Consider the following 18667-nt stretch of genomic DNA (forward strand, 5'->3'; position numbering starts at 1 on the left):
AATCATACGACCGCTGACCTGACCGAGGGGCAATAAGGCCATAACACTCCGGGATGCAATAACGATCCCGAAGCTCCCCCAGAAGCTCCTCGGTCACCACCGAGTCTACATCATGCCACAGCTTGAGACTAGCAAGCACGTCAGAACCTCCCACGGCCTCTAGAGGCACACCCCCGGAAGAAGAAGAAGTCGAAGAAGAAGAAGGCGAAGACATCCCGACCTCGAAGTAGGGAGGGAGAAGCTGGGTCGCTGAACGGAGGAGCAAACAAGGCTACGGCGGCCAAGCAAGGTGACAGCACTTGAGCAAAAATGGTGAAAACCCCTCTGGAAGGAGCTTATAAAGAGCATGTCGATCCACCATGAGGGTGACGATTGAGCTTCCAAGGATAGAGACAGTCGCGACATTCAAAGCCATCATGACTCCTTGGATTTCCCAGATTCGCCAGTCTTGGAGATCATGCCAGAAATGCCTCGTCACCTAATATCTCCCGCCAAAAGGCAACTCACAGCAAGAGGTCTCCCGCCAGAACCAGTGCCGCCCCGCTTGGCATGCCACGTGGAAAATGGCTCCATGCGTGACACAATCCCCCGCCAAAACCAGCGCCGCATGGCGAATGGCTCCGCATGCGAGTCTCCCTCCAGAACCAGCGCCGACCCAGTTTACTGCCCGAGTCACTCTAGATCGGTTCCCGACTTGCGACTCGCCAGCCTAGTTCATTGCCCGAGTCGCTCCAGATCGATTTCCGACTTGCGACTCGCCAGCCTAGTTCATTGTCCGAGTCGTTCCAGATTGGTTCCCGACTTGTGACTCGCCGGCCCAGTTCATTGTCCGAGTCGCACCAGATCGGTTCCCGACTTGTAACTCGCCCTTTCGGTTCATTGCCCGAGTCGTTCCAGATCGGTTCCCGACTTGCGACTCGTCGGTCCAGTTCATTGCCCGAGTAGTTCCATATTGGTTCCCGACTTGCGATTCGCCGACCCAGTTTACTGCCCGAGTCGCTCCAAATCAGTTCCCGACTTGCGACTCGTCGGGCCAATTCATTGCCCGAGTCGTTCCAGATTGGTTCCCAACTTATGACTCGCTGGCCCAGTTCATTGCCCTAGTCGCTCCAGATCAGTTCCCAACTTGCGACTCGCCCTTTTGGTTCATTGCCCGAGTCGTTCCGGATCGATTCCCGACTTGTGACTCGCCGGCCCAGTTCATTGCCCGAGTCGTTCTAGATCGGTTCCCGACTTGTGACTCGCCGGCCTAGTTCGTTGCTCGAGTCGCTCTAGATCGGTTCCCGACTTACGACTCGCCCTTTCGGTTCATTGCCTGAGTCGTTCTAGATCGGTTCCCTACTTGCGACTCGCCGGCCCAATTCATTGCCTGAGTCGTTCCAGATCGGTTCCCGACTTGTGACTCGTCGGCCTAGTTCATCGCCCGAGTCGCTCCGGATCCGTTCCCAACTTGCGACTCGCCCTTTCGGTTCATTGCCTGAGTCATTCCAGATCGGTTCCTGACTTGTGACTCGCCGGCCCAGTTCATTGCCCGAGTCGTTCCAAATCGGTTCCCGACTTGTTACTCGTCAGCCCAGTTCATTGCCCGAGTCGCTCCAGATCGGTTCCCGACTTTCGACTCGCCCTTTCGGTTCATTACCCGAGTTGTTCCTGATCGGTTCCTGACTTGTGACTCGCCGGCCCAGTTCATTACCCGAGTCGCTCCAGATTGGTTCCCGACTTGCGACTCGCCCTTTCAGTTCATTGCCCGAGTCGCTCCAGATCGATTCCCGACTTGCGACTCGCCCTTTCGGTTCATTGCCCAAGTCATTCCAGATCGGTTCCCGACTTGTGACTCGCCGACCCAGTTCATTGCCCGAGTCACTCCAGATCAGTTCCCGACTTGCGACTCGCCCTTTCAATTCATTGCTCGAGTCGCTCCAGATCGAATCCCGACTTGCGACTCGCCGGTTCGGTTCGTTCCTCGAGTCACTCCAGATCGATTCCCGACTTGCGACAATGGCCCGTTGCTCGAGTCGCGACTCACCGGCTCGGATTCATCAACCACGTCGACACAAGCTATTTGATCGAAATACTCCAAAGCAATTCCCGACTTGCGACTCGCCGGTTCGGTTCGTTCCTCGAGTCACTCCAGATCGATTCCCGACTTGCGACAATGGCCCGTTGCTCGAGTCGCGACTCACCGGCTCGGATTCATCAACCACGTCGACACAAGCTATTTGATCGAAATACTCCAAAGCAATTCCCGACTTGCGACTCGCCGACCAAAAACCTGAGCCTGAGATCAGTTATTCGGCCCTCGGCGCTAATCTCTAATTCAAATCACACAGCTCGGTCCTCGGACCAACGACCCACCAATATCGCAGAACCACCTCACGACGAGCCGATCCAACGTCCCCTCGCAAGCAATCGACACATCCACAACGTTCCGACCCAGGCACGCCTCTCGCCCTCTCGAAGACCCCGTGGCACGCCTCGATTGGCACGCCACAACGTTCCGACAAATGGCGCTACAGCCAGGAAAGCAGGAGCATCCCCACGCAATCAGCTCGAGACCGTACTAAGGCGTCGCTCGGCACATCCCCTCCCGGAAAGCTCGGAACGGCTCCGCATGGCGCCGTTCCGCGCGTCCCGGGCGGCGGCCACACAAAGGTACCACCTCACCTCCCGAGGACCGGCTGCTACACTCGCGTACGACCGACCCTCGTACAGTAGTATAAAAACCCTAGGCCGGCATCCGACCTAGGGAGGGGAGGGGGAGAAAAAAGATCATCCAGCCCGCCACTTACTAAATCATCGGAGGGACCAAAGTCGGAAGACACCCGACGACGGTCTTTTTTGCAGGGAAGCTGTCATCCGCAGGCTAGAAGGCGCTTATCAAACCCTGCTGCCGACAATCAAAGTGGTGGTTGATCGATCTTGAAAGCCAGCTCAACCGACCAGAGACTCCTGACATTGCCCCGTGGACCAGGCCGTGCTGACTCATCAGCCACGGCGTATCAATCCACCAACAGGTTCTTTTTTTCAAGATTCCTTATAAATTAGCAATTCCATAAATTAAAAATACCCTAAAACATTCAAAATCTATAGTAAAATAATCCCTCGCACAACTATTCTATCTTTAGCATCCTTATGTTTATCTAAAAATTTTGAAACTAAAAATGACTTTTTTTTTTCAGACAATTATTTTCTTTATTTGAATAAGGAAAAAGTAGTGATATGAGGCATCGTGAGCAATTTAATTATCTTTTCACTATCTATTAATCTTAGTGATAACTAAGGCTCTTAATTCAAATCAATTTTATCATTAACTTGGCAATATCATGGATAATGTCTAACCGAGGGAGTGCTTAGAAGGATCACACTAAATCTAATAATTAACTACTATTTTCATATGATGTCTGAAATGGTAATATTAAATGTAATTACTTATTGTCATTTTCATAAAAATATATGAAAATGATATGTTTTTCCCTTTATTGTAATACAATAAATATGAAACATATATATATATATATATATATATATATATATATATATATATATATATATATATATATATATAATTTCATGGAAAGAGTCCATGAATATGGTAATCGGTCCTCGAAACATTTCTCTGTTTCAGATGATAAAAGTTCGATATCTTCTGACACTAAGAGTCATCGTCCTTCTCTATTCTCTATATAATGGACAATAAGTTGGACTCTTTCAAATCTCTGATCGTTGGAATGGATGATGGTACGCTCAATAGCACCCATAGCATCAACCTCGGAAGTAGCGATCGTCCCCTTCCCGATAACTTGCTGGCAGAGATCCTCTCCTACCTCCCAGCAAAGACCTTCTTTAGGCTCCTCTCTGTTTGCAAGACCTTTCGCCAGCTCTCATCAGATTCTCATTTTCTCCTTTCACAGTCGTACCACAACAATGTCATCTCCGGCTTCTTTCCCCACGACAGCGCCTTTTCTGGACCCTTCTGCCTCGTTGACTCCTACGCCGGTGTGCCCAGAAGCAGCCTCGAATTCTTGTTCCGCAAAGGCAAAATCGTTGGGTCAGCTGGTGGCCTCGTCTTTCTGTTGCATAAGACAGATGGTGCCTTATGCGTCTACAACCCGGTCCGTGGTACTCGGTGCAAGCTACCCTCCCCGCCGGGCAAGAATTGTAAATGGGGTGGCATCGCGGTGAGATTCTTGAACGATGGAGATGAGGTGACGAAAGGCTACAGGTTGGTCTACCTTTCACGGCACTCAGTAAGGAGCAAGTTGCACCGCTGTCAGGTCTATGACTCGTCTGCGAGGGTGTGGACGATGGACAAGGAACTCGACTTCGGTCGGTTGGAACTACATTTGGAGCACCCGGTGATCTGCGACGACGTGGTGTTCTGGGAATCGTCAAATTCGTTCTCGAACGAGATCGACCAGTATGTCGTCGGCTTCGATGTGAGGAAGGAGCGCACGCAGATCATCCCTCTGCCGAAAGAAGCAGCCGTCGCCCGCTCGGACACGATCGGAATAGGCATGTGGGAGGGGAAGTCGCTGTGCCTAATGCATTACGAAACGTGTACTTGGGTGATCGGACTGTGGCTGCTGAGGAAGACAAACGACGGTCCGCCAGGATGGGTGAGGGTGCATGAGGTGAGCTTGGGCCAGTTAGGGTTCACGAAACCCCGCAACGTGAGCTGCGTCGTGCTGAGAGAGGTGGCGATGACCACGTCACTTGTTTTCACCGTAGATAGCGAGGCATATAGCTATGATATAAAGGATGGAGAACTCAAGAAGCTGGGATCGATGGGATACAGTTACCCACCGTTGATCCCTTACTCTAATACGCTTCGGCCATGCGGTGAAGAAGAGGAACTGTTCGTAGATAAGAGAAGAGAAGTTGAATGAAAAATTTTGTCTTTCATGTGTCCAATGCTGCGATTAAATATCATTAAATAGAGGGTCTTTTGTTAGTAGAATTTTCTGCCATTGTGAATGAAACAGCAAGAAATGATTTCTTAGGAGACAATATTAAAATTGTTATGAGAAGGTATAACATATCATAGACAAATTCACTTTGACTTAGTAATGCATAGTAAACAGGTTGTGCAAGAAAAAGTTCATGTCCTGAAAGAGAAGAGGATTGTTTAGTTGATTCATATGCATGCACGCGTTCCCTGTCGAGCAACAACATCTTGTCATTCTGCAACTAAAACCAATCTGCACTCTATACAATCTTAGATAGGCAACATCTTGTCTATATAACTTTTTGGGATTTGTTCGATTTCAAGAGAGGAGAAATCGAATAACATACTATCAGTGTACAAAAACTAATAATGCTTTGAAATGTAAGAAAAAAAAGAAATATAACATACTAAATAATACTTACTGCATGCTTTAAGTCATAAAAGGGAGATTCAAGAAATTTTCTTTCTTTCTGATTCACAATATATATATATATATATATATATATATATTATAAAACCACAATAATTTCTCATTCTAATATACCAAATCAAACATTCTTTTTCATGAATTTCTTATGCCACTGAACATACTCGTAGCTATGAATTTAATTAGGATACTTATTGCCATCGATCACCCGATGATGATTCAGAATAAGAGGCACTACACCCGATCTGAGGGCCTTTCCAACCGAGATGTCTTCAGGATCAGTTCACACAATCCATAAGACTCGGGCTGACGTCAACTGCCCCAGATGACGCCCCGATTGACCTGACATCACCTGGTCAAACAGACCGGAACGTCAGCTAAGGCACATTAACATCCTGCTCAGGCTCGATCCTTCACGTCACGCCAACACCGCTGTCAGACGTTACCAGGAATACGATCCTGCTCCCTGCAAGCGGGCACATCAGGAAACAGTAAGCTTCTCTATAAATATCCTCGTGTTCTAAACAGGAAGGGAGGAAAAAAAGATAAAAGCCCCCAAGATCATCCACGGACTTGATCGTCGGAGGGGTCGGGTCGAGCTCTCCCGACCCGACTTGTGTGCAGGTGCAAAGACGGAGGCCTCCCGTAGAACGTCCAGGCGAGGAGCCCCCTCCCGGAGGAAACGGTGACCCCATCGCGATTGGACCACCGTAGTCGGCCACCTCAACAGTCTCAAGGGTCATCCCAGGAAGATCCCCAATCATTTGGCCTCGAACCCAGTCGCGTCGGCCCTGAGGCCACGGCTTAAGGTTGTTTACACTAACATTTTGGCGCTAGAAGGAGGGCCCGAATGTCAAGGGATCGCCCGATTGACTCAGACGAGCTCGCAGCTGAGGGGTCACACCCGATCGGAGCTCCGGGGGAACATCCCCTGTTGGGAAATCATGGGGGCGACATCATATGCGCAGCGGAAGAACAAGAAAAACAAAATCCCTGATTCCCAAAAAGATGTTCGTCGTCGTGCGAAGATTGGTGCGCAAAATCCGCGAAACACAAAACTGCGTATAGAGTAGATTGTGTTACCTAGGGAGATCGTATATCCCTGTTTCCTTGCAGATCCTTAGAAGAGGGTGAAGGAGGTCAAGCGTCCTCCTCTCTAGCGGTGATCCACACAGCAGGGTTGCGACGACGCTCCTCAAAACTCCGGTGGAGAGGGAGAGGAGAATAGGAAAGGCAAGCAAAAACTCTAGCCTATGAGGCTGTGAATCCCTCCTATTTATAGAGATCCCCTGTCAAACCCTAATGGGTCCTGCCCTAATGGGTATTGGATCTACATCCAATAAGACAAGGGCTCCATCAGATATCTCATATCTGAACCTCTACTCATCGCAATGCCTACCATATGTGTGTGACCCTCTAGGCCCAATATCGAGCTGGCCGTGAGTCATACCTGTCAGAACTCCTTCTAACTCAGTGAATTATTATCTCTATAATAATTCACTTGACTCATCGACTACGGACGTACTAGGCCACTACGCCGTAGTCCCCAGACGATACAGGGGAATCCAATCCATTGGACCTGTCTGTCCTCAGTTACCGTGTACCTATAGTCCCTCATCCATCTAATATCCCAGAGACCGTATATCGAGCATGGTGTTGTCAGACCCATACGGTTTCTACTCGAGTCTCGCTCTAATCGGATTCTCCCGGAGAACTCTTTCTCTCTCAACCCGAATGACCCTGGCCAGGGATTTGTCTGAGCAAGAACACATGAGATATTCCTCTCATGACGCCGAGAGTGGATGATCCTCTATCGACACTCAATAGCCCTCGTAAGGTCGACTACCACTCCCAATGACCAGCTGTACTAGATCTGGGACAGCCAAACCTATAAGTCTGGTATCAAAGAGTGGAGCACTCATACAGGACATCCTTGGTGTCTCAAGTCTAAGGACCAGATACACCACTAGGACTACGGAATCGCTGTCTGACAATAAGGCATCATCAACCATCCAACATTCCGTAAGCGGATCAATCAGTGAACTCATTCTCCAATGAGCACCTGTACTGTATCCCTAGTGTCCCTACACGAGCAGCTATGAGACCAGCTGCATCCATCATATGGACGGGTATACAGTACACCAGTCTATCCGGTTATCACGATGTCCCTCTCGAGTAACCTATGACCGGGATTATTTAGGATATGTGTTTAAAGGTGAATCGATCTCATTATCGTGATCTCATCACAATCCGATTCCCATTGCACAAATCCAAGGACATCACAATATATATGCACATATGCAATAGTTATAAAGTGATATACGCCAAAATATAATAAGCAAAAAGATTCTGTATCAAGTAACACGTGCCATCACTCACGTGATTGGCTTGCTGGGCACCTATGACTAGGATCCCCTACGTGAAGAACCTCGAGCTGAGCACCCCGTCGCGACCTCAAAGCACCATTGGCGGTTATTCAACGAACCGGGCTGGTCGCCGCCCGAAGGAGCCCCAGCCGACCCGTCGCCTGTGTCATCCGAGGCCTTTCAGGACCTCGCTCATCAAGTCCAAGCTCTGACGGGTATGGTGCAAACCATTATCTCGCTCGTTTCTCATCCGGCGCACCCGCCTACGATCCAACCACTGCAGTAATAGGAGCCGCCCGTTCGGGCCCACACGCCACTTCTGGAGCTCCCCACTTCGCCTCGGGTCCGATCGGCCCCACTCGGGGATCGAGTGATGGCAAACCCGAGCGGTCGCCTGGAACCCGAGGCATTGTCTTCTGATTCAACAGACTCCCTACGAGCCCAGCTACGCTTTGTCAGTCAGCGGCTCGACAAAGTGGAGAAGGAGGTTCGCAGGTCAAAGGGAGAGCTCGGGGAGCACGCACACCAAGGGTGTATGTTCGCGCCCGAGATACAAGATCAGACAGTCCCCCCGAAATTTTGGCTCCCCTCTTTGGACGCATATGACGGCGCCACCGACCCAGCGGACCACGTAGCCGCTTTCCGTGCCCAAATGGCGTTGTATGGAACCTCTGACTCTTTGATGTGTAGGGTGTTTCCCACGACTCTGAGGGGGCCAACCCGCACATGGTACAGCGCTCTGAAGACCGGGATGATCGCCTCCTTTGATCAGCTCGTCAAAGACTTCGAGCTTAACTTCTTGGCCTATGCCCAGCCAAAGCCGTCTGTTGCACTGCTCCTCGGACTTAACCAACGGGAGGACGAGCCCCTCTCCCATTTTGTGAATTGCTTTACAACACAAATCCGAGGGTTGCCGGACGCTCATCCCTCTCTGTTAAAGCATGCGTTTATGATAGGCCTGCGACCTTCCAGATTCCTCTGGTCCCTCGTGGAGCGACCCCCCACCACGGTACCAGATATGCTCCAGCGGGCTAACCAGTACATCGCGGCAGAGGCCTGGGTGGCTGTGAGGAGAAGGGATGACTTTTGGCAGCGGACTCCATAGAAGAGGTCAAGTACCCGCGGTGGCTATCCGATGTAGTCCTCGTGAAAAGAAATCTAGGCCCTGCCTTAGTCTCTTCAGAGCGAAGGTTCAGTATCTACTTGACCGCCTCCCGGCTCGCAGTTAGCCTCGACCTAACCCCTTTTGTATCTACACGGCTCAACCGCAGACTGCCCCGAGTCCACGCCTGCATGGCCTGCTCACCTGAGCAATACCCCTCGGCCGCAGCCCGCTTGCGTCGTGCTCCTCGGCCGCGTGTTGACCGAGACCACGCTTGCGCAGCCTGCCCGCCTGTGTCGTGCTCCTCAGTCGCATGTTGGCCGAGACCACGCCTACGCGACCTGCCTGCCTGAGCCATACCCCTCAATCGCAGCCCGTCTATGCCGTACTCCTCGACCGCGTGTTGATCGAGACCACGCCTGCGTGGCCTGCTCGCTTGAGACGTGCTCCTCGGCCGCAGACTGCCCGAGTCCACGACTACGCGGCCTGCCCGCTTGAGCCGTGCTCCTCGGCTGCATGTTGCCCGAGACCACGCCTGCGCGGCCTGCCCGCTTGAGCCATACCCCTCGGTCGCAGCTCGTCTGCGCCGTGCTCCTTGGTCGCGTGTTGACCAAGACCACGCCTGTGCGACCTGCCCACCTGAGCCGTGCTCCTCGGCCGCATGTTGCCCGAGACCACGCCTGCGCGGCCTGCCCGCCTGAGCCATACCCCTCGGCCGCAGCCCGCCTGTGTCGTGCTCCTCGGCTACGTGTTGACCGAGACCACGCCTGCGTGGCCTGCTTGCCTGAGTCATGCTCCTCGACTGCATGTTGCCCGAGACCACTACCTCTGCGCGGCCTGCCAACCTGAGTCGTGCTCCTCGGCTGCATGTTGCCCGAGACCACTACTCTGCGTGGCCTGCCCACCTGAGTCGTGCTCCTCAGCTGCATTTTGCCCGAGACCACTACCTCTGCGTGGTCTGCCCACCTGAGTCGCGCTCCTCGGCTACACACTACCCAGGGCCACCGCTACACATCCAACCCTCCTTAGTTACTAAACTCCACAATTCCCACACCCTTGGTAACGGACCGACAACCGCCCAGTTGGGATGGTCTCTTAAAGCTGAAGTCATGCCTCGGACTCCCTTTTTACAACAACCGATGCATAGCTTCCTTCGGGGGGGGAGGGGGAATATGATGAGGGTAATAATAATGTTAAGACTCGGGCTGACGTCAACTGCCCCAGATGACGCCCCGGTTGCCCTGACACCACCTGGTCAAACAGACCGGAACACCGACCGAGACACATTAACATCCTGCTCAGGCTCGATCCTTCACGTCACGCCAACACCGCTATCAGACGTTATCAGGAATACGATCCTGCTCCCTGCAAGCGGGTGCATTAGGAAACAGTAAGCTTCCTTATAAAGATCCTCATGTTCTAAACGGGAAGGGAGGAAAAAAAGATAAAAACCCCCAAGATCATCCACTGACTTGATCGTCGGAGGGGTCGGGCTGAGCTCTCCTGACCCGACCTGTGTGTAGGTGCGAAGACGGAGGCCTCCCGCAGAACGTCCAGGCGAGGAGCCCCCTTCCGGAGGAAATGGTGACCTCGTCACAATTGAACCACTGTAGTCGGCCACCTCAGCAGTCTCAAGGGCTGTCCTAGGAAGATCCCCAATCATTCGGCCCCGGACCCAACCGCATCGACCCCAAGGCCACGGCTTAAGGTTGTTTACACAAACATTGAAACCCATCCATAGGATTCATCAACTACACAAGATGGCAGCATCACTGAGATCAGCACAATGCCTATCCGAACCACACAAACCATGAAGGATACCGAGATGAACAATGCCTTCCCCTTCGGTGGATTCAGAGGTCTCAATACTAATTATTTATGAACAATAAAAAAGATGAGTACAAAACCAAAGCAAATAACTAAAAGACAAGAATGGTTGTTCCTACCAATTTTACAAAAAAAACCAGGCCATGGATCCAAAATTTACAAATCATTTACAGAGGTTGTTCCTACCAACTTCCGTATCACTGTACATAGTTCATCATCCATATTTGTTTATGCACCCGAAGGTCGATAATGATGTGATAAAATATTTGTATATGAAAAAATACTAGGAGGTATAATGGAATTAAACAACAATCACAATTACATGAAATATCAAGATTTACGTGAAAAAATCTCTATAACACGAAGGGTAAAAATCATGGGATAAGCTAGAGAAAATTCACTATAAAAATAATAAATGTATAAATCTCATAATCTCTTGTACAAAACCCAAGCGATTACGTTACAGTGCATAATATCCAAAAAATTCCATAAGTGATCATAGTAAGAATTAATTATAAAACTGATTTAATAATTGAGAACAGCCTCTGAGTTATCCTCGTCCTCTTCCTCTCTCTTTTTTTCTTTTCTGTTTTTGCCCTTAATTGCTACTATTTCAGTTTCTTCTTTTTTTTTTTTTCTTCTCAACCACGTCCACAATCCTCTTTTTTTCAACCTTACCTGTCACACGTCTAGATTAAACAAAGTTAAGGTTTACGTTAAAAGAAAAAAAAATTAATACTGATATGGGCTGAACTAATGGGCTATGTGCCCAACAGATAAGAATCTCTAATGGAATTATATCTGTTGTTAGATTTGAAGAAAAAAAACTCATGCAACTTCAGAATTAGATCACTCATCGTCGGATGATTCTGAGCAATTCAGTAGTCAGATCTCAGGAAGTCTTATCCGGCAAAAAAAAAAAAAAGGTACCGAAATCTCGAAATGTGATGATGCTAAAACCCCCAACACCAAGTAACCTCTGCTACCTTTTCCCTCTTCTTTTCTCGGCAAGTTAGATGTCATGGATAATGTGTAACGGAGGAGAGTGATTTGATGGATCACACTAAATCTAATAATTAACTACTGTTTTTATATGATGTCTGAAATAGTAACTTTTAAATGTCATTACTCGTTGTCACTTTCATAAAAATATATGAAGAATGATATATATTATTTTCACTTTATTGTAATACAATAAATATGAAATATATATAGTTTCATGGAAAGAGTTGATGAATATTGCAATCGGTCCTTAAAGAAGAAAGCTGTGTCGATAGATGATGCAGAGGATGACAAGAACGTGTGCATATACATCCATGCAGGCACGGTGGTGGGACGCGGAAACTTCAACAAGAAAGCTGAACGGGAGGTGCGGCGGGCGGGCGAGCGAACCACCACCGCTTACTTGGCATATAAATCACCGTCCACTCTCCCTCCTTTGCATCCAACCAGCACTGGCAACAAGAAGGAAGCCAACGACCATCGCAATGGCTGCCTCCACCACAAAGTTGGCCATGCTCACCCTTGCGGCAGTTGCCTGCACGTACGCAGCCAAGCATCTGTGCCCTGATCAATCTCCCTTCCTTCTCTCTCTTCATCCCCTCCTCTTCTTTCTCTCCTTCGTATTCTCCCGCTCCGGCTCCAATGGCGCCCCTCCAGGCCCCGTCTCCTTCCCTATCTTCGGAAACTGGCTACAGGTCGGCAACGACCTCAACCACCGGAACCTCGTGGGCATGGCGAAGAAGTAGGGTAACGTGTTCCTGCTGCGGCTCGGGGTACGGTAATTACCCCCTTCCCTCTTGGACAGTCGTATTCTTTCAAATCTCAGATCGTTGGAATGGGCGGTACGCTCAACAACACCCATAGCATGGACTTCGTTGGTCCGATGAAGCTGGGTAGTCGCTGTGCCTAATCCATTAGGAAATGTGTACTTGGGTGGTGTTCGGACTGTGGCTGCTGAGGAAGACAAACGACTGTCCGCCAGGATGGGTGATGGCGCATGAGGTGAGCTTGGGCCAGATAGGGTTCAGGGAACCCCACCCCCCCCCCCCCCCCCCCCCCGACGTGAGCTCCATCATGCTGAGTGACGTTACTTGTTTTCACCATACAAAGCGAGGCATATAGCTATGATATATAAAGTATGGAAAACTCAAGAAGCTGGCATCGCTGGGATGCCCATTACCCACCGTTGATCCCTTACTCTAATACGCTTCGGCTTCGGCCATGCGGTCAGGAAGAGGAGCTGTTGGAAACAACCTGATGAGACTTTTTCCCTGTCATATATATATATATATGCATTACCGTAGAGAGACACAAAATAGCATGAAAAATTTTCTTCGGTTTCTCTTTCTTAGAGTAACGTGATCAAATGTTTTACTTTTGTAAATATTCGTAAATATAGATATCTTAATGTAATATTTTAAAATATAAAAATTAAAATATAAATAATAAATAATTACAAAGATTAATATGTAATTAGACCTTTCGACAAAACCATCAAGAGAGCATGGATATGGCATTAGAAGAACCTGTTTGAAAGATCTAATTGGCCATTGGCCATGTGCTCGTGAAGCAAACCATCGAGCATCTACAATTGACAACCTTAGAGAACCTAATGATGAAAATAATAATTATGCGCATTCTTTTATGAGTTTTGGTGCCGTGAACATTGTTGATGTAATGTTCTATTTCCTAGCAAAACTGCATCCAAATTATGCAAGTTCTTGCACAGTAGAAACTGTGACTGGGTAGAGAAGAACACAGTCAAGCTGCATAAAAGAAAAGGTTACTGCAAGTCCATGAAGAAGCCTATTCAAACTTACAATGTTTCACTGCTACGCAGAATTCCATGAAGATGAAGTTACTGCATGTCCATGAAGAACACGAAGAAGACTATTCAAAACTTACAATGTTTTACTGCTACGCAGAATTCCATGAAGATAGCCACCGGCCATTATCAAGGACACAAGAGAAACGACACCTGCAGGGAATACCTTTCCAGACTTGTTGTTACGAGACCCCATTACAGCTAGAAGAGTCACAGACGTACCTGATAAGTAAAACAGGCAGGTTAAGCATAAGGAGAAGGGGGAAAAAGATAGATATAGCCGGTGTTGAGCAGAATAGCCATGGTAGAACCCCTAACCCCAGGGATGATGTGTATAAAGGTCGTTCTGGAAGCTGGGTGTACACGTGACACAATAACGCAGCCGATACCCCTCCGGCAACTAATGACTTCTGGCTGCCGCTCTTCACACATCCCATTACACCGCCGGCTGGGAGGATGCCAATGGGAGAAAAGAAATGTTTAGCCTTCCAACGGAGGAATGCTTGTTTCGAACACACGTAAGAATGAAGCAGAAAAGGAAAGCTGCTGTGGTTTGCATGTCTTATGGGGATAGGAATGCCCATAACCCTCGTGGCTCCATACAAGATATGAAGTCCAACCTAAAATTTTGGATCCATTAACAGTACAGGATCAAGTATCGATCCTATATCTCACCCACCCGATGATACATAAATTAGAATGTCCGATCTGAATCTTAGGTACGGGTCCTCCTCATTTTGGATCCATAAGCTTATCAGATTCAGACCCCAATTGGATTTTCAATCGAGTATGGCCCCAACAAAAAACATCCCTGTTTATAAATGGTAAAAAGTATGTATGTATGCATCACAAAAAATAAATTGCTTACGAAACTCAGAAACAATAATGAGCACATATAACTTGCAGAGATAGACAATATGACCAAAATATGATTTCTTGGTGATGTTGAAGTACCAAAATAAAGAGAAAAATGTCTACACGAGCTGCTAACGAGGCATGCATCTTTCAACGTGTGTGTCTTCGCGTTGCACTCAACTCATGTAAAAAAAAAAGACCAATGTTAAGATAGATAGATAGATAGATAGATAGATATATACATATATATACATAGAGATATAGATATATATACATATATATACATTTAAATGTATATATATACATATATATATATACATATATATATATATATACATATATATACATATACATATATATATATATATACATATATATATAGATATATATACATATATATATATATATACATATATATACATATATATATATACATATATATACATATACATATATATATATATACATATATATACATATACATATATATATATATACATATATATATATATACATATATATATATATATATATATATATATATATATATATATATATATATATATATATATATATATATATATATATATAGATATATGGAGAGAGAGGGATAGAGAGAGAGATAGATAGATAGATAGATAGATAGATAGATAGATAGATAGATATATATAAATATATATATATATATATATATATATATATATATATATATATATATATATATATATATATATATATATATATATATATATACGTTTAAAGTGTGTTTATATATACACAGTGAGATTTCTTATACAGTTTTCGAATCTCGATTTCTTGCTGCAGCGATGAACCCTCCGCTCGAGATCGGCATCGTGGGCGAGAAGAAGCCCGTAACCGGAAGCTGTCGGCTTCCCGACGACTTGCACGAAGAGATCCTGTCCTACCTCCCCGCGAAGACATTCTTCAGACTCCAACCTGTCTGTAAGTCCTTCCACGAGCTCTCGGAAAAGTCTGATTTCCTCCATTCACAATCAGATCTCTGCAAAGCCGTCTCCGGATTCTTCATCAAGAGCTATAGTTCCTTCGACTCCTTTCTCCACGTTGACCCCTGCGCCGGCGTGCCCAGAACCTTTGGCGAATTCCTGAGCAAGAACAATGGCTTCATCCTTGGGTCAGCTGATGGCCTTGTCTTCGTCAGGCACGACAACCGCCGTGCTACCACCCATAGTTTATTTGTCTACAACCCGGCACGTAGGACTCGGTGTCATCTACCCGCACCATCGGACATGTGTCTGGAGGGTGGCATCGCGGCAGTGACCTTCATGAACGACGGAGAGAAGGTGATGAAAGACTACAAGCTGGTCTACCTCTCACCAACCTCGGAGTGGAAATCGTTTCGCCGCTGCCAGGTCTACGACTCGGTGGCAAAGATGTGGACGATGGACAAGCGTCTCGACTTTGGAGGGGCCGCAATAGACTTGGATCACCCGGTGGTCTACGACGAGACCATATTCTGGGTGTCGACTCCGGGACCGCTCATGATGATTAATCGGTACGTCGTCGCTTTCGACCTGAGGACCAAGTGCACGCAGATCATCCGTCCGCCGGAAAGAATGAACATCGATCGCTCCGACACCATTGGGATCGGAAAGTGGGAGGGAAAGTCGGTTTGCCTGATTCATTACCGTAAGTCTTCTCGGGTGTTCGCTCTAGAGCTGCTGGAGAAGAGTGGCAACGGTGCGATACGCTGGGTGACGACGCATGAGGCAAGCTTGGACCGGATGGGGTTCACGATGCTGTGTGAGGTGGCGACGACTACACTACTTGTTTTCGCTACACTTGAAGATGCATACACCTACAGTATAAAGGATGGAGAAATCAAGAAACTGGGACCGCTGGGATTGTGGTTTACATCGTTGATCCCTTACTCTAATACGCTTCGGCCATGCGGTGAAGAAGAGGAACTTTTCGAAACAACCTGAAGAGACTTTTTTTGTTTGTTTGTATTTCCTATTATGTATACATTCTCGTAGATAAGAGAAGAGAAGTTGAATGAAAAATGTTGTCTTCCTTGTGTCCAATGCTGCGATTAAATATCATGAAATAGAGGGTTTTTTGTTAGTAGAATTTTGTGCCATTGTGAATGAAACAGCAAGAAATGATTTCTTGGGAGACAATATTAAAATTGTTATGAGAAGGTATAACATATCATAGACAAATTCACTTAATAATGCATAGTAAACAGGTTGTGCAAGAAAAAGTTCATATGCCCCGACTAAATTAGAATGAATGATGCAAGCATATGGAGGGATAATAAATAAGTTTGAGACATTGAGGGATAATTAATATGTTTTTTTAATTATCACTAAAGAACTTTTACCACCTCCAAACAAGAATCTCCTATGTCGATAGAATATTATCTTAAATATTGGCTAATTATAAAAATTATTTGCCCATGAGAGATAATTTGGGGAATAAAAGTTCAATTAAGATTTTAGGAAGAATTTTATAATTTAAAATATATAATAATATTGGTTAAAAAAAACTTTAGTCGATCATCAATAAGCATACACCTATGATGAAAATGATGAAATTAAAATCAGTTGGACCATTATGATATTCCAACATCCAATAAATAATTCAATTGTGTAGTCATCTAGATTGAGTCTTTTTACCAAAATTCATAGATCTTAGAAAATCTTAAATTTACTTATATTCAAAAGGTATGAAAAGTTAAGATTAGAAATTATATGTAGAGTAGGCAGCAATCGATTCATTCCAAAAATTGGAGTAAAAGACACCACTTCTACCCTAATTTGAACATCTTTGTGACAAATCTCACTATCTTTCCAAATACATTGGATTTTGCATTTGTCCATTTTGTCCTAATCATAACCTACCATCTCAAATTAATTTATCTAACAATGGTTTGAAGTGGATTGATCTTTAAGACTCTTAATTAAGGCTCATATTAGCATTCTTAACTTGGAAGTCTTTAATTTAATTTGCTCGAGTGACAAAGGTTCTTTTTTTTCAAGATTCCTTATAAATTAGTAATTTCATAAATTAAAAATATCCTAAACATTCAAAATCAGTAGTAAAATATTCCCTCGCACAACTATTCTATCTTTAGCATCCTTATGTTTATCTGAAAATTTTGAAACTAAAAATAACTTTTTTTTTTTCAGATGATTATTATTTTTATTTGAATAAGGAAAAAGTAGTGATGCGAGGCAACGTGAGCAATTTAATGATCTTTTCACTATCTATCGATCTTAGCGATAACTAAGGCTCTTAATTAAAGTCAATTTTATCATTTACTTGGCATGTTAGATATCATGGATAATGTCTAACAAAGAGGAATGCTTAGAAAGATCATACTAAATTTAATAATTAAATATTATTATCATGAAATGATTATATATATATATATATATATATATATATATATATATATAGTCAATCCTTTCTCTTTTGGTATAATAAAGTCTTCAATTGCAAAAATTTCGACACGTTTGGCATTTGTTAATCCATATATATATATATATATATATATATATATATATATATATATATATATATATATACTGCTAATCCTTTTGGTATAATAAAGTCTTCAATTACAGAAATTTCAACCCGTTTGGCATTTGTTCATCAAAATTTTCAAGTTTTTATCCATAATAATTATAAATATTTTAACCAGCCTAGATGAATCCAAAGTTCAATTGTTATATATAATCTTCAAAATCCCGAAGCAAAAACATTATAATCGATTTGGTTAAACCAAAAAAATGTTATAATCATATTTAAAAAATAAATTTAAATGAGAAACTAAAAAATTAAGTTATTAGATGTCGGTAAAAAATTATTATTATTATTTTAAAATAATAATTTTTAAATATTTTAAAAATATATTTTTTAAAATTTTTTGAAGTCTTAATTATTTAGGATCGATTATATGAATATTTTGTAAAATCATATATATATATATATATATATATATATATATATATATATATATATCTCATAAGAAATGGAATAATCATGCATCGAAAAGAACACCCAAACAAGCGACAAGTGTCACGATGGCATGCGGTTACGTGATGGCAACCACATAAGCAATGCAAGCACGCAAAGAAAAGATAGTAAGTGAACTCTCACACACAAATGTATGTATGATTTATTACAACCTTTTATTATAGCATTGTTATGTATGCTCATATATTGTTAATTTGATCTTCGATTTAGTCAATTAAACTTAATTAATTATACTTTAACACTCAATTAAAGTTATTTTTCTTGACACATGTGTATTTATTTATTTAGGGTACCAAAT

General features: G+C 44.9%; 1 protein-coding gene across 1 annotated transcript; it reads left to right on the forward strand.

Moving 5' to 3' along the window:
- The first annotated feature begins 15176 nt into the window (after positions 1-15176).
- Positions 15177-16313, forward strand: LOC135606637 (uncharacterized). Its single transcript, XM_065097694.1, has one exon. The coding sequence runs from the start codon at positions 15177-15179 to the stop codon at positions 16311-16313; it is 1137 nt and encodes a 378-aa protein (XP_064953766.1).
- Positions 16314-18667: the final 2354 nt, after the last annotated feature.

The sequence above is a fragment of the Musa acuminata genome, chromosome BXJ2-3 (assembly GCF_036884655.1).
Source record: "Musa acuminata AAA Group cultivar baxijiao chromosome BXJ2-3, Cavendish_Baxijiao_AAA, whole genome shotgun sequence".
Classification (NCBI taxonomy): Eukaryota; Viridiplantae; Streptophyta; class Magnoliopsida; order Zingiberales; family Musaceae; genus Musa; species Musa acuminata.

Coding starts and splice junctions, on each gene's coding strand:
- LOC135606637 (XM_065097694.1), top strand. CDS start 15,177: ATGAACCCTCCGCTCGAGATCGGCATCGTGGGCGAGAAGAAGCCCGTA.